This window comes from Callithrix jacchus, chromosome 6 (genome assembly GCF_049354715.1).
Source record: "Callithrix jacchus isolate 240 chromosome 6, calJac240_pri, whole genome shotgun sequence".
NCBI classification, from domain to species: domain Eukaryota; kingdom Metazoa; phylum Chordata; class Mammalia; order Primates; family Cebidae; genus Callithrix; species Callithrix jacchus.
The window spans coordinates 141,217,731-141,241,745 of NC_133507.1; the positions used below are offsets into that span (position 1 = coordinate 141,217,731).

The 24,015-nt window shown below is 58.0% G+C and overlaps 2 protein-coding genes across 33 annotated transcripts in view; both read left to right on the forward strand.

The window, feature by feature from the left end:
- Positions 1-18,862, forward strand: part of SPEG (striated muscle enriched protein kinase) — a 58,693-nt gene extending 39,831 nt beyond the window's left edge. For 30 of the 32 annotated variants that reach the window (XM_035305836.3, XM_035305837.3, XM_035305838.3 and 27 more), the window contains 23 exons: positions 2,126-2,238; positions 2,553-2,721; positions 2,958-3,054; positions 3,175-3,375; positions 4,287-4,344; positions 4,904-4,981; positions 5,083-5,261; positions 5,789-5,815; positions 6,410-6,562; positions 6,736-6,778; positions 7,839-7,907; positions 8,157-10,143; positions 10,387-10,518; positions 13,154-13,270; positions 13,457-13,624; positions 13,728-13,850; positions 14,002-14,169; positions 14,284-14,887; positions 15,348-15,587; positions 15,666-15,889; positions 17,041-17,116; positions 17,358-17,507; positions 17,840-18,862. In XM_035305836.3, coding sequence (XP_035161727.3) covers positions 2,126-2,238; positions 2,553-2,721; positions 2,958-3,054; positions 3,175-3,375; positions 4,287-4,344; positions 4,904-4,981; positions 5,083-5,261; positions 5,789-5,815; positions 6,410-6,562; positions 6,736-6,778; positions 7,839-7,907; positions 8,157-10,143; positions 10,387-10,518; positions 13,154-13,270; positions 13,457-13,624; positions 13,728-13,850; positions 14,002-14,169; positions 14,284-14,887; positions 15,348-15,587; positions 15,666-15,889; positions 17,041-17,116; positions 17,358-17,507; positions 17,840-18,032 — 5,369 coding nt within the window. In that variant the 3' untranslated portion in view covers positions 18,033-18,862. Of the gene's footprint in view, positions 1-1,386; positions 1,462-2,125; positions 2,239-2,552; positions 2,722-2,957; positions 3,055-3,174; positions 3,376-4,286; positions 4,345-4,903; positions 4,982-5,082; positions 5,262-5,788; positions 5,816-6,409; positions 6,563-6,735; positions 6,779-7,838; positions 7,908-8,156; positions 10,144-10,386; positions 10,519-13,153; positions 13,271-13,456; positions 13,625-13,727; positions 13,851-14,001; positions 14,170-14,283; positions 14,888-15,347; positions 15,588-15,665; positions 15,890-17,040; positions 17,117-17,357; positions 17,508-17,839 lie in introns of those variants that run through there. The other 2 variants (XR_013519114.1, XM_078328639.1) reach the window with 2 other exon arrangements.
- A 2,515-nt stretch (positions 18,863-21,377) lies between these two features.
- Positions 21,378-23,586, forward strand: SPEGNB (SPEG neighbor). The gene is made up of 5 exons (XM_035305861.3): positions 21,378-21,463; positions 21,601-21,728; positions 22,054-22,361; positions 22,975-23,116; positions 23,304-23,586. Exons 2-5 carry the CDS (start codon positions 21,601-21,603, stop codon positions 23,440-23,442), a joined length of 717 nt encoding a protein of 238 aa, XP_035161752.1. The 5' UTR covers positions 21,378-21,463; the 3' UTR covers positions 23,443-23,586.
- Positions 23,587-24,015: the final 429 nt, after the last annotated feature.

The window sequence follows — 24,015 nt, forward strand, 5'->3', positions numbered from 1 at the left end:
ACATCTTATCACCAGACTTCCAGCCCTGGGGATCCTGGCCGCCTTTTGGCACAAGCCTATTTGACAGAGCCTCCCAATGTTTGCAGCAAGGATTCTTTTTTTTTTTTTTTTTTGAGACAGAGTCTCATTCTGTCGCCCACACCATCTCAGCTCACTGTAACCTCCACCTCCCAGGTTCGAGTGATTCTCGTGCCTCAGCCTCCCAAATAGCTGGGACTACAGGCACGCACAACCATGCCCAGCTAATTTTTTGTATTTTTAGTAGAGATGGGGTTTTGCTGTGTTGGCCAGGCTGGTCTTGAATTCCTGGCCTCAAGTAATCAGTCTACCTTGGCTTCCCAAAGTGCTGGGATTATAGGTGTGAGCCACCGTGCTGGGCCTTAGGATTCTTTTTATAATTTCTCCTTTAAAGATGTAGTCTTTTAAACCAAATGCATTAGGTAGAACTATTTGATTTTCTAGTTTGTTAATTAACCCTAGACATATGTAACTGTCACTCAGAACTCCTGATCAACATGGGCTAAACAGGGTTACCTGCTGAGTAAATACAATTCCAACGGAAAGTAAAGAAAGTGACATTTTACTTAGCACAGGCAATCTTATCGTGGGTAAATGGACATTTTCTGGTGCTTTCAAAAAACCATCGAAGCTCACTTGAAACTTTCCGATGCTTTGACCGTCAGTGACTGCCCCCACCACCTCCCAGCCCTTGGGGGCCAGGATTCCTAGAGGGGAGGGGAGGTGAAGTTGAAGAGAAGTGGCCATAGGGTGTGTAATGAAGAGACAGGGAACCCTTCTGGCCGGGCTGCGAAGATGGCGAGAGGGGCTGGGGGCTCTTTTAAGTGTCTCTGTCCTTGCCTGGCCTGCCCCTAACACTCTCTACTCAGTCACTTTACTCCTTGATAATTCATCTTCAGGACTCACTTTTCTTCTCGGATACAGGGGGATCCCTGGGATTTGGGGAGGCCCTGGCCCTGAGAAGCCTGCAGCATAGCTTAGCTGGAACAGTGACCGATGGAGACTTATGTCCCAGCCGGCCAGGGCTCAAATGGAGCTGGGGCTTGCACTGTCACCTGTATTCCACTAGACCCCACACCACCTCACCCAGGCAGGGCAAGTGGAGGGGTGGCCCCCTTCTTCCCCGTCAACCCCACTGCAGTGTCTCCCCCATCCTCAGGATGGCCTCCCCCATTGTCTGTGTGCCTGTGAAGGGTGGGGGTCCACACCCGGCCACCACCTTCCCAGGCGCCTGACTCATCCTACTCCTCCTCAAGCTGAGATGCTCAAACATGCTGGGGTGGGGGTGGGGGCTGGTGGGGAACACTTGGAAGTCACAGCCTCCTTTGCAACATTGCAATATGTATTTAATTCCATCATGAGAATTAGAAGCTGCTTTACCAGGAAATCATATGACCACGTGACATGTACGGAGAATGAAATCACAGCCACATGTGGGAGATAGTGAGTCCATTTCTACACAGTTTGGTTAATATTTGGGGGTTGTTTGTTCATCTTGCCATTTCCCACGTGCTATTAATAGAAGGCCCTCTAAATTTTTTCAACGATTCAGAGAAGAAACTTCAAGATAGAGGCAATGCCATCCATGAGCTTAATTCAGGGTCACAGACTGGGTCACCTGCAGGGGCCAAATTCAGGTAGTCAGAAGCCAGCGGGTGGCCCTGTGAAGAAGGGCAGCCACCCACAGGGGGCAGCATTGAGCCGCTCCTCGCCTGCGGATTCCTGCTGCAGTGAGGGGAGCGACTCAGGATGGCCAGTCCTAATTTTTCGAGACAGGCAGAAAATCCAGATTTCTTTTGTGTGTGAAAATCTCCTAATTTTAGAGCTGCCAAATGAATACTGAAGGTCAAACAAAGCAAGCCTGCACCTTGTGCCAGGTTTCCTGAGATTTGGAGAACATCACGTTTGGATTTACGGGAGCGGGGCATGCTTGGTCCACGCGGGGAACTGTTGTGCCAATTGGTGGGGGTGTGGCTTGGTGGAAGGCGGGGGTCTAGCGTTCTGACTGAGCCAGTCGCTGACATGGGATTTGGGGAGGGGCTGAGGAGGCAGGGTAAAACCAACCCTCTGCCCCCTCCCTTCCCACCCTTATCCCCGTGTGTTTCAGAGGCCCCTCGATTTGAGTCCATCATGGAAGACGTGGAGGTGGGGGCCGGGGAAACTGCTCGCTTTGTGGTGGTGGTGGAGGGAAAACCACTGCCAGACATCATGTGGTACAAGGTCAGAGGGTGCAGCTGGCTGAGCCTAGGAGAGGGAGGAGGGGCTCCCTGGGGGAGTGGGAGGGTCCTAGGAGGCCTTAGGAGGGCGGAGCCTAGGCAGAGGCGTGGTTAGGACGAGGAAAGGGGAGGTAGGGGACGGCCTAGCTGAGGGATGCAGAGCTTTCTGTGGGAGATAAGGGAGGAGCTGATTCTGAGTCCTGGGGAGAGATGCGCTGCCCAGAGTAGCAGATGAGGGCGGGGCCTGGTGCAGCAGCTCTTGGCCCCAAGGTAGAGGTGAGGCCAGGCCCAGGCTGGAGATGACACCAAACTCTGCAGGACGAGGTGCTGCTAACCGAGAGCAGCCATGTGAGCTTCGTGTACGAGGAGAATGAGTGCTCCCTGGTGGTGCTCAGCACAGGGGTCCAGGACGGAGGCGTCTATACCTGCACTGCCCGGAACCTGGCGGGCGAGGTCTCCTGCAAAGCGGAGTTGGCTGTGCATTCAGGTGGGCAGGAGTTCCGGGGAATGATAAAGCGCCCACCCCCTGGAATCTAATGTGACCCCCGCTCTGCCCAGGAAGCAGCCAGCCCTGGACTCCCAGCCACCACATCCCCAGCCCAGCACCTGGCCTCAGGCCCCCAACATCTTGCACTTCTTCTGTCTCCTTCCTCTGCCTGTCCCAGTCTCTGGCCTGCTTGCTTTCTTCCCCTCCCACCTAACACTAGGACATCTCTGCCCCAGCTCAAGCAGCTATGGAGGTCGAGGGGGTCAGGGAGGATGAGGAGCAACGAGGAAGGAGACTCAGTGACTTTTACGACATCCACCAGGAGATCGGCAGGTATGGGGCTAGGAGGGGAGCCAGTGGGGGCAAGGAGAGGCTGCTGGGTCTGAGGGCTGGGAGGGATGGAGAGGGCCGCCCCGATGGCTGATCCCTGACCCCCCTCCCTGTGTCAACCAGGGGTGCCTTCTCCTACCTGCGGCGTGTGGTGGAGCGTAGCTCTGGCCTGGAGTTTGCGGCCAAGTTCATCCCCAGCCAGGCCAAGCCAAAACCATCAGCACGTCGGGAGGCACGGCTGCTAGCCAGGCTCCAGCACGAGTGTGTCCTCTACTTCCATGAGGCCTTTGAGAGACGCCGGGGACTGGTCATTGTTACGGAGCTGTATCCTGGGACAGGCTGGGGGCTGGGGAGGACCCATGCCTAAATGACTGGTCCTTGTGACATCCAATAGGCAACAGTTACACAGTTTTACAGTTTACAAAGTAGCCCCATTGGCAGTTGGGAGGAATACGTCTGGAGACTTCTGTGAAAACCAACAGTTTTAAGTTCATTGTTAGCTTAGATTTATGTAGCATTTAATGTGTGCCTGGCAGCGTTCCAACAGTTTTACAAATATTAACCTATTACTTCCTCATATATTCCTATCTCCTAGAATGTTATTATTGGCTTATATTATCCCCATTTTACAGATGAAGAGACAGGCATGGAGAGGTTAAGTAACTTGCTCAAGGTCACAGCTAGCATGTGGCCTGTGCTTTTCATCATGAAATGCAGTATCATGCATCTGCATATTTGAAGTGACCCCATTTCAGATCAATACTTGGCTTTATTTGGAGGCTGTTTTCATAAACAACAGATTTTATCCTTTCATGAAGGCTGTGGTTAAGCGAAGGCACATGGTGGTAAGGATGCTGGGTGGTCCGTCATCACCCCAGTAGCAGGGTGACTGAAACCTGCACGTGAGCCTGCTGCCTGCAGTGTTTGAAATCAAACCTCAGCAAAATGACAAATTATTCCATGTCATGGACCTTTTAGGTCATTCTCAAATAGAGTCAAGAAGTTCCATCCATTGTCAACAAAATTCTGCTGTAATTTGATCCCTATAAATGCTTTACAGGGTGGGCAGGAGAGGAAATTTTAGCTCCGTTTTACTCCTGGGAGAACCTAGGCTTAGAGAGGTGAAGTGACTTGCCTGAGTTCCCATGGCCAGTGCTGAGCTTGGACCCGCGCTGAGCTCTGGGGAGGGCCAGGCAGTTGGCTCTGGGCACTGTTCTCCTTGATCTGGGATGTAGCTGCACAGAGGAGCTGCTGGAGCGAATGGCCAGGAAACCCACCGTGTGTGAGTCTGAGGTGAGGGCAGTGGGTGGTAGGGGCCAGGTTGGGCACCAGCCTTCACCCACCAGAGCTTTGAGAACCAACAAATGGGTCTGAAGCCAGGGGTGGGGGTGGAGAGCAGTTAGGCAGCCAGTAGAGTCCCCATTCATCGAGACCAGATCCCCATCTATTTGGGACTTGCAGTGTTCTCTGTAAGTCTCAGCAAACCCACCCCAGCTCCTAACTGTTGTTTCCTATTCTTCATCACATAAACATCCCCCCAACATTTCTCCTGGAAGGAGCCCCACCTAGATTTTATTCATCTCACTGCAGTCCTGCCATGTTGGGCTGTACATGTTGTGCACTGCACAATTCCACTTATTACCTTGTAAATGGCTCCTCCCTATAACTGTATTGTCCCCTCCAGTGCACATGGTAGCCTTGGATCTTTGCAACCCCAAATCTGTGTTTCAACCCCTTCCACGAGCCATCTGAAGGCTACTTCTCGGGCACAGCCTGACCTCTTGCCACCCTGGAGGTGATCAGATATACACCACCCTACCCCCCACAGAGTCTGCGCCCCCTATTTCCACAGATCCGGGCCTATATGCGGCAGGTGCTAGAGGGAATCCACTACCTGCACCAGAGCCACGTGCTGCACCTCGATGTCAAGGTGAGGTGTGGACTGGAGAGCAGACAGTCCCTGTGGGAGCCAGGAGGTGGAGTGTCCTCCCATGTTCATTCGGCCCCTACTCCTCGCCTTTCGTCTTCCAGCCTGAGAACCTGCTGGTGTGGGATGGTGCCATGGGCGAAGAGCAGGTGCGGATCTGTGACTTTGGGAATGCTCAGGAGATGACCCCAGGAGAGCCCCAGTACTGCCAGTATGGCACACCTGAGTTTGTGGCCCCCGAGATTGTCAACCAGAGCCCTGTGTCTGGAGTCACTGACATCTGGTAAGGCTGGCATGCTGGGCTGGGTGGGCCGCGCAGCTGCTCTTGGGGCTGCACTGGGGACATGCTCACTGGCAGGGAGACTTACCAAGCCTGGAGTCCTTCTGACCGTGGGATGGTGGTGTTGCTTGCAGGGCCTCCTGCCCATGTGACTCCTTGCCCCTCGTGAGTCAAGGATGCCTCTCTCTCTCAAGGTCTCAGCTCTGTTAGTCCCTGACTCCTTGTCTACCCTGGCAGCTGGGCCTTCCCCTCAGCAGCCAGCATGCCTCCTCCAGTGGGGCAGTCATGGTCCCATCGGTCCCCAGACTTCTCTGGGCTTCCTGGGCCAGCCCTGCCGTAACCCTGGACTTCTTCAGGCCTATCTGGACCTGTGGGTTCAGAGTCCTCCCTAAAGAAACCTCTCCTGTGCCCATTGTCCATGGCACTGTTCCCAGGGAGCTTAGAGCTCACTCAAGTCAGCAGTAGCAGAGAACTGCTCCCTTCCAGTCGGAGGTGGGCAGTCCCCTTACCATCAATCTCCTTTCTCGCAGGCCCGTGGGCGTTGTTGCCTTCCTCTGGTAAGGACCCTCTGAAGTGTCCCAGCTGTCTCCTGGCAGCCCACCCCTAACCTTTGCTGGGCTGCAGCCCACCCCCTTCTCTTCCACACCCCTACTCCTTCTTGCACTGCAAGGGGCCTCATGTGCATGAAGGTGGACACCCTGGTCTAGATGCCCATGTTCTGCCTGCCTCATACCCCTCCATAAGAGGTGGGCACCCTGGATGGAGAGAGCCCAGTGCAGGCTCAGGGCCATGGAGGTGGAGATCTCCTTGGCTCTGAGTGTCCAGAACTTGGACTAGAAGGGAATGGAGTTCAGGGTGGGCACATCCCCTTGGCACTTCACTCATAGGCCACACTGGAGGAGGGACTGACAGGTCCTCTAAAGCAGAGGCCACTAGCCCCCATGGCAGTACCACCTCCTTGCCCATCAGGAGGCTAGGGAGGGGACAGGGCAGGAGAGAGTCTGCAGCCTTGCCTCCTGCCCAGATTTGCTCTGTCATCCTCTGTCATCCTCACAACCCCAAAGCCTCTGCCTGTCCCCAGCCCTGTGCCCCCACAGGCATTCCCCTTTGTCCCTGGCTGCCCCTCACACCAGCCCTCTTCACCCCTGCAGTCTGACGGGAATCTCCCCATTTGTTGGAGAAAATGATCGGACAACATTGATGAACATCCGAAACTACAATGTGGCCTTCGAGGAGACCACATTCCTGAGCCTAAGCAGGGAGGCCCGTGGCTTCCTCATCAAAGTGCTGGTGCAGGACCGGCTGTGAGTACCAGGCCCTGGGAGCGCCCGCCGCCCTGGCCAAGGGCTGCCCTCATGCTACCCGCCTACTCCTCCCAAACTCCTGCCCCCAACTCCTTAGGAGCCCTGTTTGCTCAGTTATTGACTGACCGGATGACTGAATGATAAATCCCTTCTTAATCCTTATTCATTCACAGGAGGCCGACCGCAGAGGAGACCCTAGAACATCCTTGGTTCAAAGTGAGTCTAGTCTGCAAAGTGGTGGCACAAAAGGTGGAGGGAGAGAGAATGTTACCAATGGTTCCATTTATTGAGTACCTCCTGTGTGCAGTAACCACCTTAGGTATTATATATACATATGACCTGTTAGCATCACAATAGCTTTGCAAAGGAGCACCATTTTGGTGACAAGGAAACAGGCTCAAATCAGTGATGGAGTTGGGGGTATCCTGGACTCCTGGGCGTCCTCAGTGGAGTTCTCCGTCATGCTCGAGACCAGACCCTGGTCTTCCTGACTTCTGCGTGTCCATCTCTGTCCTGCACTGGTCCCATACACTAGGGCTGGGGTTGACCAGGCTGGCTCAGCCCCTCGGTTATGAGCTCCATGTGGGCAGGTTCTCGGTTCTCACTCATTCATCTTCAAACCCCAGTGCCTCAGGTACAGTGCCAGGCATTGATGGGGTCTCAGGGATTTGTGGGGGTTGGGGGGGCAGGGATTCAGCAATTGAGTCCAGAAACAACACCTGAATAAACGGTTCATGGAGGTTGTGCTGGGTCATTTGAAGGCTGAGGTCATTCTGGTGTCAGGAGTTGAATTAAGAGCATCCTTTCTCAGACCAGAAATGAGCTCCGGAAGAGAGAGCCTGGGTGGGTGGCTGAGGGAAGCAGCTGTCTTGGTCTGGACCACCAGGCTCCAGATGTCTGGGGTGCTGGCCCTACATGGAGACAGAGGGGGGCCGGGGAGCCAGGGCTCAGGTAAGGGGCCTAAGAGCATAGGCCTCCCAAGGCAGCTGGTTTACCAAGACGGGAGCCCTGGTGGATGTTAAGAAGCCTAACCCTGGGAGTCCCCGGTTTCCTGCCGTTCCCTGCAGGGCTCAGGGGATTTGTCCTGAGGTGTGCACCTTGGCTATAGGTGTTGTCCTGACAGACCCAAGGGGAAGGGGATCCCCAGGAGCCCAGACTCAGTGCTGCCCAATCCACTACCTCCCCCGCCCTGCCCCATGGACTTGGTCTCTCTGTTGCCAAACCTGGAGGTCTAGGTTGACAGCTTTCCCTCAAGCCCTCTTTCCTGGCTTTGCAGACTCAGGCAAAGGGTGCAGAGGTGAGCACGGATCACCTGAAGCTCTTCCTCTCCCGGCGGAGGTGGCAGGTGAGTGCGGCAGGCCGGCCTCTGTGCTTTCCACCTTCTCCTTCCCTCTAGCGCTGCCTTCCCCCTCCCGTGGGCCTTCCTTTCCTGCTCCTGTCTTCCTGCTTTCACTGGCTCCGTGCCCAGCTTCCTGCCTCTTCCCTGACCCTCTGCATGCTCAGGCCTCTTCTTCAGGGATGAGATGGGCCTGGGAGGGGGGAACAATCCTGCCCCAGGGGTCCCTCGGGTCTGACTCCAGTACCCTGTCTCCAGCGCTCCCAGATCAGCTACAAATGTCACCTGGTGCTGCGCCCCATCCCTGAGCTGCTTCGAGCCCCCCCGGAGCGGGTGTGGGTAACCATGCCCAGAAGGCCACCCGCCAGCGGGGGACTCTCATCCTCCTCAGATTCTGAAGAGGAAGAGCTGGAAGAGCTGCCCTCAGTGCCCCGCCCACTGCAGCCTGAGTTCTCAGGCTCCCGGGTGTCCCTCACGGACATTCCTACTGAGGATGAGGCCCTGGGGACCCCAGAGGCTGGGGCTGCCACCCCCATGGACTGGCAGGAGCAGGGAAGGGCTCCCTCTCAGGACCAGGAGGCTCCCAGCCCGGAGGCTCTCCTCTCCCCAGGCCAGGAGCCCGCAGCTGGGGCCAGCCCCAGGCGGGGAGAGCTCCGCAGGGGCAGCTCAGCTGAGAGCGCCCTGCCCCGGGCCGGGCCGCGGGAGCCGGGCCGGGGCCTGAACAAGGCGGCGTCTGTGGAGCTGCCGCAGCGCCGGAGCCCCAGCCCGGGAGCCACCCGCCTGGCCCGGGGAGGCCTGGGTGAGGGCGAGTACGCCCAGAGGCTGCAAGCCCTGCGCCAGCGGCTGCTGCGGGGAGGCCCTGAGGATGGCAAAGTCAGCGGCCTCAGGGGTCCCCTGCTCGAGAGCCTGGGGGGTCGTGCCCGGGATCCCCGGATGGCACGAGCTGCCTCCAGCGAGGCAGCGCCCCACCACCAGCCCCCACTCGAGAATCGGGGCCTGCAAAAGAGCAGCAGCTTCTCGCAGGGTGAGGCGGAGCCCCGGGGCCGGCACCGCCGCGCGGGGGCGCCCCTGGAGATCCCCGTGGCCAGGCTTGGGGCCCGCAGGCTACAGGAGTCTCCTTCCCTGTCTGCCCTCAGCGAGGCCCAACCCTCCAGCCCTGCACGGCCCAGCGCCCCCAAACCCAGTGCCCCTAAACCTAGTGCCCCTAAGTCTGCAGAGCCTTCTGCCACCACACCTAGTGATGCTCTGCAGCCCCCCGCACCCCAGCCTGCCCAAGACAAGGCCCCAGAGACCAGGCCAGAACCAGTCCGAGCCTCCAAGCCTGCACCACCCACCGAGGTCCTGCAAACCCTAGCGCTGCCCCTGACGCCCTATGCCCAGATCATGCAGTCGCTCCAGCTGTTGGGCCATGCCCAGACCCCCCAGCAGGGCCCTGCCGCACCGCCTTTAGAGCCCAAGCCCCACGCTGCTGTCTTCGCCAGAGTGGCCTCCCCGCCTCCAGGAGCCCCGGAGAAGGGCATGCCCTCAGCCCGGGAGCCCCTGGTGCTAGCCGAGAAAGCCCGGGTTCCCACAGTGCCCCCCAGGCCAGGCAGCAGTCTCAGCAGCAGCATCGAGAACCTGGAGTCAGAGGCCGTGTTCGAGGCCAAGTTCAAGCGCAGCCGCGAGTCGCCCCTGTCGCGGGGGCTGCGGCTGCTGAGCCGCTCGCGCTCGGAGGAGCGCGGCCCCTTCCGCGGGGCCGAGGAGGAGGATGGCATATACCGGCCCAGCCCGGCAGGGACCCCGCTGGAGCTGGTGAGACGGACCGAGCGCTCGCGCTCGGTGCAGGACCTCAGGGCGGTCGGGGAGCCGGGCCTCGTCCGCCGCCTCTCGCTGTCACTGTCCCAGCGGCTGCGGCGGACCCCTCCCGCGCAGCGCCACCCGGCCTGGGAGGCCCACGGCGGGGATGGAGAGAGCTCGGAGGGCGGGAGCTCGGCGCGGGGCTCCCCGGTGCTGGCGATGCGCAGGCGGCTGAGCTCCACCCTGGAGCGGCTGTCGAGCCGGTTGCAGCGCAGTGGCAGCAGCGAGGACTCGGGGGGCGCCTCGGGCCGCAGCACACCGCTGTTCGGACGGCTTCGCAGGGCCACGTCCGAGGGCGAGAGTCTGCGGCGCCTCGGCCTTCCGCACCAGTTGGCCGCCCAGGCCAGCGCCACCACGCCTTCCGCCGAGTCCCTGGGCTCCGAGGCCAGCGCTACATCGGGATCCTCAGGTGAGGAGGGGCAGGGGTAGGGCAGCAGGTGCAGAGGAGGGTGGGGTGCGCTGGAGAGAGGCTGTGGGAGGAGCAGAGGGCTGGGGACTCCCGTCAGGGGCGGACAGAGACCCAGAGGGTGGAATGGCAGCGGGGCAGGGTGGGGCTAGGTGTTCCTTCTGGTTCTCTGGGCTGAGGGCTGCAGGGAGGTGGGAACCTGCTGGTACTGACTGAGCAAATGCTCACGGGCCTGGGTCTTCACAGCCCCAGGGGAAAGCCGAAGCCGGCTCCGCTGGGGCCTCTCTCGGCTTCGGAAGGACAAGGGGTTATCCCAACCAAACCTCTCTGCCAGTGTTCAGGAGGAGCTGGGTCACCAGTACGTGCGCAGTGAGTCAGGTAATAGAGGCCTGCTGGGTGAGGACCCTCCACCGCCCCCCCATGCCCCCCTGCCCCCATCAGGGAGCAGTCATGGCTGGTGGGAGGTGGGCCACCTTGATGAGCCTAGTGGAAGGGGTCTGTTGGGACAACTATAATGGCAGCAGCTGCCAGTCATTAGAGAAGCTAAGTGTTCTATTAAACACTTTACAAGCATTGCCTCATTCACTCCTGCAGCACTGTTTGGGAAATATTGGTGCCATTGTCTTTACTGTACAGGTGAGGAGACAGGCTTAGCAATGCTAAGAATCTGTCCAAGTCGCAGAGCTAGTAAGTGGAGCAGCTGAAGTCAGACTGTGTGACCTTCTGCAGCCAGGTCCCAGAAATGGCTTCAGGGCACCATACTTATGTCTGTCTGGGGCTGGCCTCCTCTCTCCTGGGGGACCCTGGAAGGTTTTGTAACTAGCTGTACTTTTAAAGGAGCTCAAGTTGGGGCCCTCCTGCCCCCACAGTCCCCCTTTAGATGTATGTGTTTGGGTTTGTACCCAAAGACACTCACTTTCTCACCCACCTAGAGGACCACAACCCAGATTGAGCCCCCTAAGTCTCCATTACTCTACAGCTCTGAACACATGACTGCCCCTCTCTGAGCCTTCTGCACAGAAAAGCAGCCTGCGGAGCTCTTTGGCCTAGCTCTTTGGCCTCTTCTGTTTCTCTGCCTGAGTGTCCTGGAGCTCCAGATAGGGAAGCATTCCCCATGTGGGATCACCCCATCCCCTCTGAAAAAGGGGCATTACTCAAGGGCAACAAGCAAAGGCTTTGGGAGGTTGGGTTTAACAGAGCAGCATGCAGGGAAGGAGTGGGGCCATGAAGCCGGGCTGTGTGCAGGATCTTGACAAGCCACCTGTCCTGTTCTTCCCCCATTTCCTGGTAAAACTCAGAATGGAGTGACTGTCGAGCCTTGCCTCAGCTGGGCTTGAAGGGATTGTATCCAGCCTTGGCCAGGGCAAAGAGGGCTGCAGTGAGAGAAAAGGAGAGAGAAAAGGGCCGCTGGTGGGGAGGAGAAGGGAGGGTGGAGAATCAGGGGGAAAGAAAGCGATCAGCCGGCAGAGAGGCCTGGGGACAGCTGATCCCTTCCCACCTGGGGCCTCCCTCCCAGCCCAGTTTTGCTTATGCAGCTGATTTCCTGCCGAGGCAGTGTCCCCTTACCTCATCCGCTCCCTGTTCCTTGCAGAAACAAGGCTGTCCCATTCCACTTTACCAATCAGGGCTGGCCCCTGGGAATGGGGGTGGGGCTGGCAGAGCTGGGCCGGGGTCACTTTCACCTCTCCTCTGGGCCTCTCTCTCCCTGCTACCCAGTACTCTCACTTGGCCTGGAGGCAGCCATTGAGAAACAGTTCACATTGCCTTGTAGGAGCCTCAGTGTGGGAGTACAGTGGGGTACAGTGGGAAGGGGGGCACACTGCCATCCTGATCACCACTCCTGCTGAGTACTCCTCTCCTTTCTGGCTCATCCCCACTCCCAGTCCCCTACAGTTCTTCAGACAGGCAGCAGCTGGGGCTCCCAGGGCTCCTCAGCTTTCTCTGCCCAGGTGAATAAAATCCACCCCCGAGGCCTCCCCTATCCCCACCCTCCACCCATGGCAGGACTGGGATTTTTCTAAAGGGACATTCTCAGGGAACATGCACTCAAATCCTCAGGGCACTAAGTCACAGGCTGGCTACATTGGAGGAAGACTGGTCGTATCCCTAGCCCCGCTGTGTGCATAGCCACCAGCTAGCTGTGAAGGCAGCTTTTCTGCTTTGCTGAAACAGCCTCTTTCTCTGGGGGTCTGCTCCAGGCTTCTCTGCTGTCCATATTACTAAGATAATGGTAACAACAAGACAAGCAAGTATTTATGATCAGTTACTCTATGCCAGATACTTTACATGCCTGGTAATTGTCACAGCAAGAATCCTGTGGGCGTGGTATTATTTTCCTCGACTTACGGATTAGAAATGGAGCTTCTGAGAGGGTAAATAACTAGCCCAAGGTCCTGCAGATACTGTCTTTTGCCCCTTCAAAAGCTCTCACCACTCAGCTGACCTGAAGGAGTATAGAGACCTACAGCAGCTGGGAAGAGGGGCCAGGAGGCCGACATGCTTCCAGGATCTGCCCACAGTTTTCCTAGACTACAGCTCTTTTGAGACTGCACACTCTGATGGAACATTCCTTGTTCGGTCCCTTCTCAGCTCAGACCGCTACCTCCTCTCAATTCTCTTCTCACTTGTCCTACAGTGCCCCAGAGAGGGTGGGTCTCACAGGATCTTAACCATTACTGTTTTCAGTATTTCCTTTGCTTTTATTTTATTTAACAAATCCTTATAGACCACTTAGTGCCAGGCCCTGCCCTAAGTGATTTACAAACCCATAACATAAGTAGCATTGTCAATAGTGCAAGGAAAAGGCAGTTCTGCACACAGCGAGGGCCTGGGGAAAGTGATGCTTGCCCCAGAGAAGGCATGGTGTGGGGTGCTACTTTCCACATCTGCCTGGGAAGAGACAAGGTTTCACGCTGCTTCCTGCCGGCTGTTTGCAAGCCTTCTCCACCCCTCCCCCGGCGGTAAGTGGGCCAGGGTCCCCACAGAAAGATGGCTGTCTCTGCTTTTCCTCCAGACTTCCCCCCAGTCTTCCACATCAAACTCAAGGACCAGGTGCTGCTGGAGGGAGAGGCAGCCACCCTGCTCTGCCTGCCGGCAGCCTGCCCTGCCCCACACATCTCCTGGATGAAAGGTAAGGAACTGTGCCTCCCACAGAAAGGGAGACCAGCAAGTGGCCCTGAACCCAGGGGATGGGAGGGACTAGGCCAGGGGTTGGGGTTGGGCATATTTGGGGGGATGCTGGAGTGGGGAGCAACTGAGGGGCCCTGGACATGTGCTAGTTCACTCAGCAGCTCCTCCTGCTCCTCCCTGTCCCCAGACAAGCAGTCCCTGCGGTCAGAGCCATCAGTGATCATTGTGTCCTGTAAAGACGGGCGGCAGCTGCTCAGCATCCCCCGAGCGGGCAAGAGGCATGCCGGGCTCTATGAGTGCTCGGCCAGCAACATCCTGGGCAGCATCACCAGCTCCTGTACCGTGGCTGTGGCCCGTGAGCCTGGGGCAGGGCCCAAGGGGGGAAGTGATGGGGATGGAGGGGCGGGGCCAAAGAGCTCTTAGTAGGGGCTCACTGGGACTCTTCTTTCTTTTGTCAGGAATCCCAGCAAAGCTAGCTCCTCCGGAGGTGCCCCAGACCTACCAGGACACGGCGCTGGTGCTGTGGAAGCCAGGAGACAGCCGGGCACCTTGCACGTACACGCTGGAGCGGCGAGTGGATGGTGAGGATGGGGCAGGGGGAGGATGGGGGGAGTGGCAGAGGGAGGGGAGAGGAGTCTGGGACGGCCAGTGCCTTCCCGGGCTCTACAGATAGCACTGGCAGTGGGGGCCACCCCTTCTGTGGCCTCAGCCCCTCCCCTATACTGCCTATAGGGGAGTCTGTGTGGCACCCTGTGAGCTCAGGCATCCCCGACTGTTACTACAACGTGACCCACCTGCCAGTTGGTGTGACTGTGAGGTTCCGTGTGGCCTGTGCCAACCGTGCTGGGCAGGGGCCCTTCAGCAACCCTTCTGAGAAGGTCTTTGTCAGGGGTACTCAAGGTCAGTGCGAAGGTGTGGGCTGGGGGGAGGAAGGGGGCCCTGAGCCTAGGGGTCTTGTGGAGCACAATGGCTTTGCCCCAAGGCACCATGGTGATGATTTTCTTTGTCTCTTAGATTCTTCAGCTGTGCCATCTGCTGCCCACCAAGAGGCCCCTGTCACCTCAGGGCCAGCCAGGGCCCCGCCTCCTGACTCTCCTACCTCACCGGCCCCGCCCCCAGCTCCTGCTGCCCCCACGCCCCCGTCAGTCACTGTCAGCCCCTCATCTCCCCCCACACCCCCCAGCCAGGCCTTGTCCTCACTCAAGGCTGTGGGTCCACCACCACAAACTCCCCCACGAAGACACAGGGGCCTGCAGGCTGCCCGGCAAGCAGAGCCCCCCCTACCCAGTGCCCAGGTCACCCCAAGTGAGCCCAAGTCTTTTGTCCTTGACACTGGGAACCCGACCCCAGCCTCCACTCCTCAAGGGGTTAAACCAGTGTCTTCCTCCACTCCTGTGTATATGGTGACTTCCTTCGTGTCTGCACCGCCAGCCCCAGAGCCCCCAGCCCCTGAGCCCCCTCCTGAGCCTACCAAGGTGACTGTGCGGAGCCTCAGCCCAGCCAAGGAGGTGGTCAGCTCTGCTGGGAGTAGTCCCCAAAGCTCTCCCAGGCCAGAGGTCACCACTCTTCGCCAGGGCCCCCCTCAGAAACCCTACACCTTCCTGGAAGAGAAAGCCAGGCAAGCAAGGTTGGGGAAGGGGAGAGGACAGAGAGGAGTGTGGGTCAAAGTCTGGAGCACGTGGCTTCGGAGAGATCAGACTGTCCTGGCTGGGGTCGGGGGAGGTGCTGAGGTTTAGGTCCTTAGAACGATTGAATTCAAATGTGTCAGACAGTGTACTCAGTGCTTTAGCCATGTGGTCTCATTGATTCTTCACAACTCTGAGGGACACTGTGCTATTAGTGTCACCCATTTCAGGTGGCAAAACTGAGGTTAGAGAAGCTGTGGGATTTACCTAAGGTACAGAGCCAGTGAGTGGTGAAGTTGGGACTTGAACCCTGGTTTTCTAGGATTGAACTCTGGAGCCTACCCTGGAACCACTATATTCTTACCCCTAGGGGGTCCCTGTGTTAGTCCTCCCTATGGAAGTGTCCCCCTCCTCTCCTCTGAGCCTGTGGTGCCCCTCCCCTCCCCAACACAGGGGCCGCTTTGGTGTTGTGCGAGCCTGCCGGGAGAACGCCACCGGGCGAACGTTCGTGGCCAAGATCGTGCCCTATGCTGCTGAGGGCAAGCGGCGGGTCCTACAGGAGTATGAGGTGCTGCGGACCCTGCACCACGAGCGGATCATGTCGCTGCACGAGGCCTACATCACCCCTCGGTACCTCGTGCTCATTGCTGAGAGCTGCGGCAACAGGGAGCTCCTCTGTGGGCTCAGTGACAGGTAGCTGGGTATTCTGGGGGAGTAGCGAGGGAGAGGAGGCTGGGCCAGGTATCAACGGCTCCACCCCTGCCTTCCCAGATTCCGGTATTCCGAGGATGACGTGGCCACTTACGTGGTACAGCTGCTACAAGGCCTGGACTACCTTCACAGCCGCCATGTACTCCACCTGGACATCAAGCCGGACAACCTGCTGCTGGCCCCTGACAACGCCCTCAAGATCGTGGACTTCGGCAGTGCGCAGCCCTACAACCCTCAGGCCCTTCGGCCTCTTGGCCACCGCACGGGCACTCTGGAGTTCATGGGTGAGGGGACCAGCTGCCAGCCAGGGTGGGGACAGGGCACTGCCAAAGGGACAGCAGCCAGGGCTCACCCCACTTCACCCACGTATGTGCCACTTATTGAGTGATTACTTTATGCAGTCAATGGATGAAGTATTTGGCTTTTTCTTCCAACTGATCTTTAGAATAACCTGGAGTTTGGCATAATATTAGCCCCCTTTTATAGATGAGGAAACTGAGGTGTACTGAAGGTAAGGGTTTATCCAGTCGGACAATTATAAATGCTAGAGCCAGGATTTACTAACGCTGAAAAGACAGGAGAATCTATTATTTTATTTAAATAAGGAAAATCAGCTACAATTTGAGCAATCTGCTAAATGCTTGAGGTTCATTATCTCTCTTTCTTAGTGTGGGACTACAAGCCACTCTTTACAGATGAGGCAATGGAGAGCCAGGCAGGTTTAGCCTGGGGTCGCCCAGGGTCCCATAGCTAGAATGGGCAGGTCTGGAATTAGAGCCAGCTAGGCTGATTTTGAAGGGTTTTTTTTTTTTTGAAACGGAGTCTCTCTCTGTTGCCCATGCTGGGGTGCAATGGCTTAATCTCAGCTCATTGCAACCTCTGCCTCCCAGGTTCAAGGGATTCTCCTGCCTCGGCTTCCTGAGTATCTGGGATTTCAGGCACCTGCCACCATGCCCAGCTAATATTTGTATTTTTAGTAGAGACAGGGTTTCACCATGCTGGCCAGGCTTGTTTTGAACTCCCAACCTCAGGCGATCTGCCCACCTCAGCCTCCCAAAGCTGGGATCCCAGGCATGAGCCACTGTGCCCGGCCTCAAAGGCTCTTAATCTTGGTATCAGCCACATTCATTGTGAATGGGAGCCCTACCTTGGAGCTGATCCAAGGGAGCTTGTCACCCTGCTCCTCAGCCCCTCTGGAGTTCTGGGGACCCCCATCATTTAGTGCCTGGGCTAATTCCTCAGGTGTCCCACATGTCTCTTGGGGTATGCCACTACCTCTGTCCTGCCTACTGGCCTTCAGAGCCTGCCACTCTGGTCATTCCCATGGTCTGGTGACCTGGGCATTGTCCTGCTGCTCAAGCACCCAGGGACCTCCCCTGCCCCCACTTCCCCATCACCAGGAAGCTGGGTCAGCTTGGGCTCTGTCTCCTGTCAGCTCCGGAGATGGTGAAGGGAGAACCCATCGGCTCTGCCACAGACATCTGGGGAGCGGGTGTGCTCACCTACATTATGTGAGTGTCCCCTACCCCACCGCAGCCCACTCTGCCTACACAGTGAGCTTCCAGACTCACCTTCTGCCAGCACTCTCTCCCTGGTACCTCACCTCCCCTGTACACACATCCATGCCACGCACATACAGTCAGGTGCAGAGTAGCAGGGCCCTGAGCCCTGTGCACCTGACACTAATGTTCTCCCGGGTCTGGGTGTTGATCTTCAGTCTGCATATGTCAATCAAGCTATCTTTCCCAACAGGCTCAGTGGACGCTCCCCATTCTATGAGCCAGACCCCCAGGAAATGGAGGCTCAGATTATGGGGGGCCGCTTTGATGCCTTCCAGCTATACCCCAATACATCCCAGAGCGCCACCCTCTTCATGCGAAAGGTCCTCTCAGTACATCCCTGGTGAGTGAGCTCCACACCAGCCATCCCCTGAGTTACCTGTCCCTGGCCTGGCCTGTGCCACAGATCCCCCAGCTCCTCCCCTGCTCCTAGGAACAAGTCTGCTGCTTCTACTAAATGGTCATGCTACCTACCATTTAAAGCCCAAGGCAACCCTATGTGAGGCAGAACCACTGTTCCCATTCCAGAGATTTGGGAACTGAGCTCTTGAGCTGTCCAAGATCACACATGTATGGGGGGATCCAGGACTGGGACATGGGTGTGGAGGAGGACAGAGCCTCGGCAGCTCCCAGGGCCATCCCTCCAGGCTCATGATCCCTGGCTCTGCCTGGCAGGAGCCGGCCCTCCCTCCAGGACTGCCTGGCCCACCCGTGGTTGCAGGACGCCTACCTGATGAAGCTGCGCCGCCAGACGCTCACCTTCACCACCAATCGGCTCAAGGAGTTCCTGGGTGAGCAGCGGCGGCGCCGGGCTGAGACCGCCACCCGCCACAAGGTGCTGCTGCGCTCCTACCCTGGTGGCCCCTAGAGGCACGGACCACAGCCAGGCCTCGGGCTTCAACTGGGGTTCCCACCAATGCCACGGGACATTCCAGGGCCCACGCTGAGCCAGGTGGGCCTGGGGCTTCGGATACCACCAGCAGAAACATCTGGCTGGGCTCTTACCTCATAGACCTGCAAGGACAGCAACCCCAGGGCCTTGGCCTGATGCCACCCCAGTCCAGAGCCAGAGTGGGAGACCCGCTGGCCAGGCTGGGCAGGGTGGGAACAGGCAGAGGGACAAGAGGGGAATGGGAAGTAGAGAGGAAAAGAAGTCAAGGGACAGAAAGAGGGAGGCTCTAGGAAGGTTCTGGGTTGGGGGTCAGTGCATCTCAGGGAGAACCAAGGCGAGGGGCATGGCTGGAGAGGAGGAAGAGGAAGGAGCCCAGGGTGTCAGGACAGTAGGCTGCGAGTCAGTTTGGCAAAGTGGGCGCAGGACACAGAGACCGTGGTAGGGGCCCAGGGCCAGGATGTGAGAGAGGGCAGCGAGGCGGTGGAGGGAGAAGAGAGGACTCAGGTGGAGGTGGGGTGGCCCAGCTACCAGCATCCCACAGAGGAGAAACGTGGAAAGCTGGAGGCCAGCGGTCACTCACACTCGCTCTCCTCCTGTCCAGTGGATACAGCCCCGGGTGTGCTCTGCTGGCCCCCACCACCCCTCCATGGCCTTTGGCCTTCTTCCCATTCGTATTTATTTATTTATTGACTTTTATGAAGTTTCCCCTTCCATCTGATCCCTACTGCCTATGTTGTCCTGACCATCCCTCCCAGCCATCCAGCTGTCTGTCTGTCACAAGGAAATAAAAATGGCAAGCAGCAGAACCTGTGTGTGTGTCTATGGAGAGGGACGGCTGGAGGGGAGGATGGCTGGGGAAGGGTGAGTTCCGGGGCATTGAGCCCTCTCTGTGCATTCCCCAACACACACATTAGGGAATATACCAGGTAGCACTTTGGGTCCTTCCAACCCCCTACCCTGATCCTCCTGGCTCCTCACCTCTCCTTATTCCTGGAAGGAGGGGAGACTGTGGTCTGCTTCTCCCCCTGCAGTTTCTGGAATGCTGGCAGATCCACTGAACCCCCGAAATCAGGTTCTGGTAGTCCCCACCTCTTGTCACATGTTCCCTCATCACAGTGTGGGGATGCTGGGCTCTGAAATAGGCCAGCTCTCACCCCAGTCCTGGCTCAGCCTCATTCACTCTGCCCAGAAGACAGGCAGGAGCTCTGGTCCTGACCCCTGGAGCAGAGTGGGTTTCATCCCAATAGTCGGCGAAAGTAGGTGGTATGAGGAGCTGCAGAAGAAACCAGGACAGGGCCAGCACAGTGGCTAACCCCTATAATCCCAGCACTTTGGGAGGTCGAGGCAGGCAGATCACCTGAGGTCAGGAGTTCAAGACCAGCCTGGCCAACATGATGAAACCCCGTCTCTACTAAAAATACAAAAATTAGCCAGGCATGATGGTACACACCTGTAATCCCAGCTATTTGGGAGGCTGAGGGATGAGAATTGCTTGAACCTGGGAGGTGGAGGTTGTAATAAGCCAGGATTGTACCACTGTACTCCAGCCTGGGTGACAGAGGAATACTCCATCTCAAAAAGAAAGAAAAGGCCCACACCCCTCGGCCCCTCCATGTCACAGCATAGATCAGAGCACATGGAGAGCACCAGCTGGGAGTGCTCTTGTCTGCTGTGTCCAGCGTTTTCCTAGGGCTGAGGGACACACCAGCCTGGACCTTCTTGTCTGCATGGTAAGTTAGGAGGTCCGCTAGGTGCTAAAGCACTCGACTCTAGTTACTCCCTGCAGTGCCACAGAATGGTCACTGGGACTTAGGACTGAGCTGCCCTGCCCTGAGGTTGGGGATGAGGGGTGGGGGAGGGCCCAGGTCTCCTTGTCTCCAGAGGAAATGCTGCCCTCATCCCACCTTGAAAACTCTGTTCTTGGCAAAATAAAAGGAACAAAGCCTCTGACCAGGGCAGAGAGAGTTGACACTGCTGTGCTGCGGATGGAGGTTGGGGGTCCCTTGGTTCCAGCTCAGACAATCCTTTTGCCCAGCCTGGCCCAGCCTCTCTGGCTTCCCAGGACAACAGGGCAGAGGCAGGCCCCATTGTCATAAAATAACAGGATGTTAAAGCCAGCTGGAAGGGACCAGAAAGACGCCTTGCCAACCTGTCATGTTAGCGATGAAGATATACAGTTGGCCTGTGAGAATCTCCAATCCCCTACACACTGCAAGTGTTTTGTATAAAAATGAGGTGCCTGAACTCATATCTTGATAAATGGTAAAATTCCTCTCTTGTCCCCCTGCTGATCTTGAACTCCCTTCCCATCTCCATTGGAAATGGCATGTGAACTGCTTGCTCCAAACCCAGAGGAGCAAAGGTAATTTATGTCAGCAGAGCTATGTCAAAATTGCTCTGATCAAAAGGTGACAGTGCCCCCACACTAGGGCAGGTATTTCCAATGAATGGAAGTCATGTTTGTACCCGGTGCCCAGCCTGGGCAGCTGGCTTCCAGGCAATCCCCAGATGGGTTAACTGAACCCCTTCACCCCATGTGGTTTGATGTTCCTATGCACCAATTTATGCCCCCAAAAAGGACTTGGGCAAACCTAGGGTTGGGGACCAGTAGTGGTACTAATCTCCAAGGACAGTGCAGTCTAAACAGCCCCTCCCATGTGACACCAAGGAGAGTGAGTGGAGATGGGGATGGCTTGGAGGGGCTGCTCTTCTAATCTTTCCCGTCCCTCCTGGTTTATCTCAGTTTACCACCAGGGGGCACAGTGAGGAAGTGACAACCCTGGACTCCTGGGGTTGGTGGGTAGGGAAAGGGTAAAGGGCTTCTGGATTGGTCTTGACAGCCATGTGGCCCTGTTGTCATTAGCTGTAGGGGCCCTGAAGCCTGATGCTACTCTGGTTTTATTCAGGGACAACCCCCCTCCAAACACTCAAACACCTTAACAGGGCATGTTGCCTGACTGTCCAGAGCCCAATCTGAGTGAGAAGCTGCCCCAGAAAGCTGGATGTCTCGTCAGCTAGGGGCTGAATCTGGTCCTCCTGGGAGTCCAATGGATACCCCCTGCTCTGGGAGGGGACAGGGTGGCATCCAGCTGTCCAGCTGTCCAGGTGCTGACGCGAGGCTTACCCCAGAGCTGCTCAGGTTTCCCCCCACCGGGCCTAGCCCAGCGGCTGAGCCAGCATCCCAGGCATCTGCAGGCTAAAAAAAGAGCCTGCCTGGGTCAGAGGGTGGGGGATGGGGTCCCGGGGGGCTTGGGGCAACCACGCCAAACAAGGCAAGGAGGGGAGCGATGTATAAAACCGAGCCCAGGACTGAGCACCTGCCTGCACCCCTACTGTGCCATCCAGAAGGGCTCTGTGCTGCCTGCAACCCAGCCAGTCGACTCAAGTCCTAGGTGGATCCCTCCACGGTGAGTCCGATCCTCAGAGAAGCCGAAGACACTCCCATTCCCCCACCCCACTGAATGTTCTGACCAGGGAGGAAAAGGGCTGAAGGTGGGAGTCTCTGTCTCAATCTGGACTCCCACATTTGTTGCCCACTCCCCAGATGTCTAAAGCAGCTCCTGCCAAAAAGCCAGTGGCTTCTGCCCCACCTCCTGGATGTACCCTGGACATCAATGACCCACAGGTCCAGAGTGCGGCCATTCGCATCCAGGCTTCTTATCGGGGCCACAGGTGAGAGGGAGCCCCGGAGTCCTGTGGAGGAAGGGAGCTGCAGAGAGTACATTCTTGAATGGGGTTTGGGGGAACCCTGAGCTACGTCAGGAACCTCTGAAATGACTGGTCTTAGGTGAGGGTCGTTACTGAGGTGTGGAGGAGTGGCCGGCAGGAATGAATCATCCGATCAGGGCAGCAGTTCAGGAGCAGTCCTCTTCCCCACAAGCCCCACGTTTAGGGGTCTGGCGGGCCCAGGGGGCAGGCAGGAGGTGATGCGCTCGAGGAAAGGGCTTTGGCCCGGCCTGTCCTGAGAGCTCTGGGCCCTGACTCGGCCCGCGGGTAGGTCCCGGAAGGAGCTGCGCGAGAAGGGGCCGCCGCGGGTGCTGGAGCCTCTGAAGGACGTGGTGCTGATCGAGGGCAGCGCGGCCAAGCTCACTTGCCGCATTTCGGCTTTCCCGGATCCGTTCATCCGCTGGAGTAAGGACGGCAAGGAGCTGCGTGACGGGCCCAAATACCGCTACGTGTTCGAGGACCCTGACGTGGTGGCACTGGTGGTGCGGGACGGCGAGCTGGCAGACCTGGGCCAGTACAGCATCAACGTCACCAACCCCTTTGGCCAGTGCTCCGACTCGGCGCGCATCCTCGTGGAAGGTACGCGCGCCCCGGGCGCCGCGCCAGGGAGCAGACCAGCTCCACTCAGCCAGAGCCCGCATACGGGTCCAGCTGACCGTGTTTAGCCCTGGGCCTAGCTATAGGGTCCCCACCAGCTCAGACCCGGGCACAGCTTGGGGCGCATCGCTGCGCCAGCCAAGTGAGTCTTTTCCTACCTCGGGATCCAGCCCCACCCAGGCAGAGCAGTCTGCGGTGGGCTTCCATCACGCGGCTCCAGGGCCCCAAGGTCACACAGCAAGCCAGGGGCAGAGCCAGGATTAGACCCGGGTCTTCTGGCTTCCAACTCTGGGCAATTTCCACTACCCGCAGCGGTGTCTGAGGCACCGCGAGATGTGTGAACTTTCAGGGGCTTTCGCTCGCTTTATTGCTCTTGATCCTCCTCCATTCGATCCCGAGAAGTAGGAGGGATAGGGATAAGTCCCTTTAACAGCCGAGGAGACGAAACCAGAGAGGCTAATGATTCGCTCAACGTCACACTGAGAGTTTAAATGCATCTGTATTTAGTGCCGAGTATCAGCTGGGGAGGTGATGCCCTTGTCGTGCCTCATCTCCGGGTCCTTCACGGGGTCTCGCTCCCCTTCCCTTCCTCTAGTCCCGGCGAAGATTCAGAAGGGACCCGACAATACTAAGGCGCGCAAAGGCACCACCGTGACGCTGACTGCGGAGATCCTGGGAGAGCCCGCGCCCGACGTGGGCTGGACCAAGGACGGGGAGGACATCGAGGAGGACGACAGGCGAGGGCCGGGACCTGTGGCAAGGGCAGGGCCTGGGCTGGGACCCGGGTGGGACTGAGCCCAGAAATGCGGCGGGAGTGACGGGGGCGGGGACTGGGCGGCGAGGAACAGAGCTGGGTAAGGAGCCCGGCCCCGTGCGCCGGGTACCGACAGCGGCTCCGCCCTCCTCCCCACCGCCCCTCCGCAGGGTGTTCTTCGAGATCGGCAGCACCACCACGACGCTGACCATTCGCCGAGCCACTCCCCAGGACAGCGGAAAGTACGAGGTGTACGTGGAGAACAGCCTGGGCATGGACCAGAGCTTCGCTCGCGTTGACGTGGCCTGAACGGCACCCCTAGACCTTCCGCCCTGGCGCCGAGCCCGGGGGGTGGGTTCCAGCTTGCTTAATAAAGCTGCTCTCTGACCCTCCGCGTCTGTTCTGCTCTTACGCGTGGCCATCTCCTCTCCCCCGCACCCGCGCCCACACGTATTTCAGACCCCCCACGCCGAGGTCACAGCCTGTTGGAGTCACAGGGAAGTCTGGAGAGCGCCTAGCGGCACGCTGCATTTCACACAGTCAACCTGATAGGGTTGCCCTAGCCGTCCAAGGCGCCCTCACTTTCCAGCGGGACCAGCGGCGGGAGCTGGGACTCGGCCTTCTCCTCTTTTGAGCGCCTCCAGCCCCCGCCCCTCGTGGCTGTTTGCCCTTGGCCCTGCCCCTTCCAGGGCTGGCCACAACCCCTTCGGTCCTCAGTCCCGTTTTCCTCTGGGTCCCGGTTCCTCACTTCGGCTACAGCCCCGAGACCCATTCGCCGACAGCTCAGGTTCCAGTCTTAGGTTCCAGTGTCTCCTTCTTAGGCCCCACCCTTCGATCCCTTGGCCACGCCTAGGCTTTGGCGCTGCTCTCCTCTCCCATAAA

What these genes read in the sequence shown, in the direction of transcription:
- SPEGNB (XM_035305861.3), top strand. Translation starts at nt 21,601, where the DNA reads ATGTCTAAAGCAGCTCCTGCCAAAAAGCCAGTGGCTTCTGCCCCACCT. An exon ending in GCTTCTTATCGGGGCCACAG is followed by an intron (nt 21,729 to 22,053) that starts GTGAGAGGGAGC and finishes GCCCGCGGGTAG; the next exon opens with GTCCCGGAAGGAGCTGCGCG. An exon ending in GACATCGAGGAGGACGACAG is followed by an intron (nt 23,117 to 23,303) that starts GCGAGGGCCGGG and finishes GCCCCTCCGCAG; the next exon opens with GGTGTTCTTCGAGATCGGCA.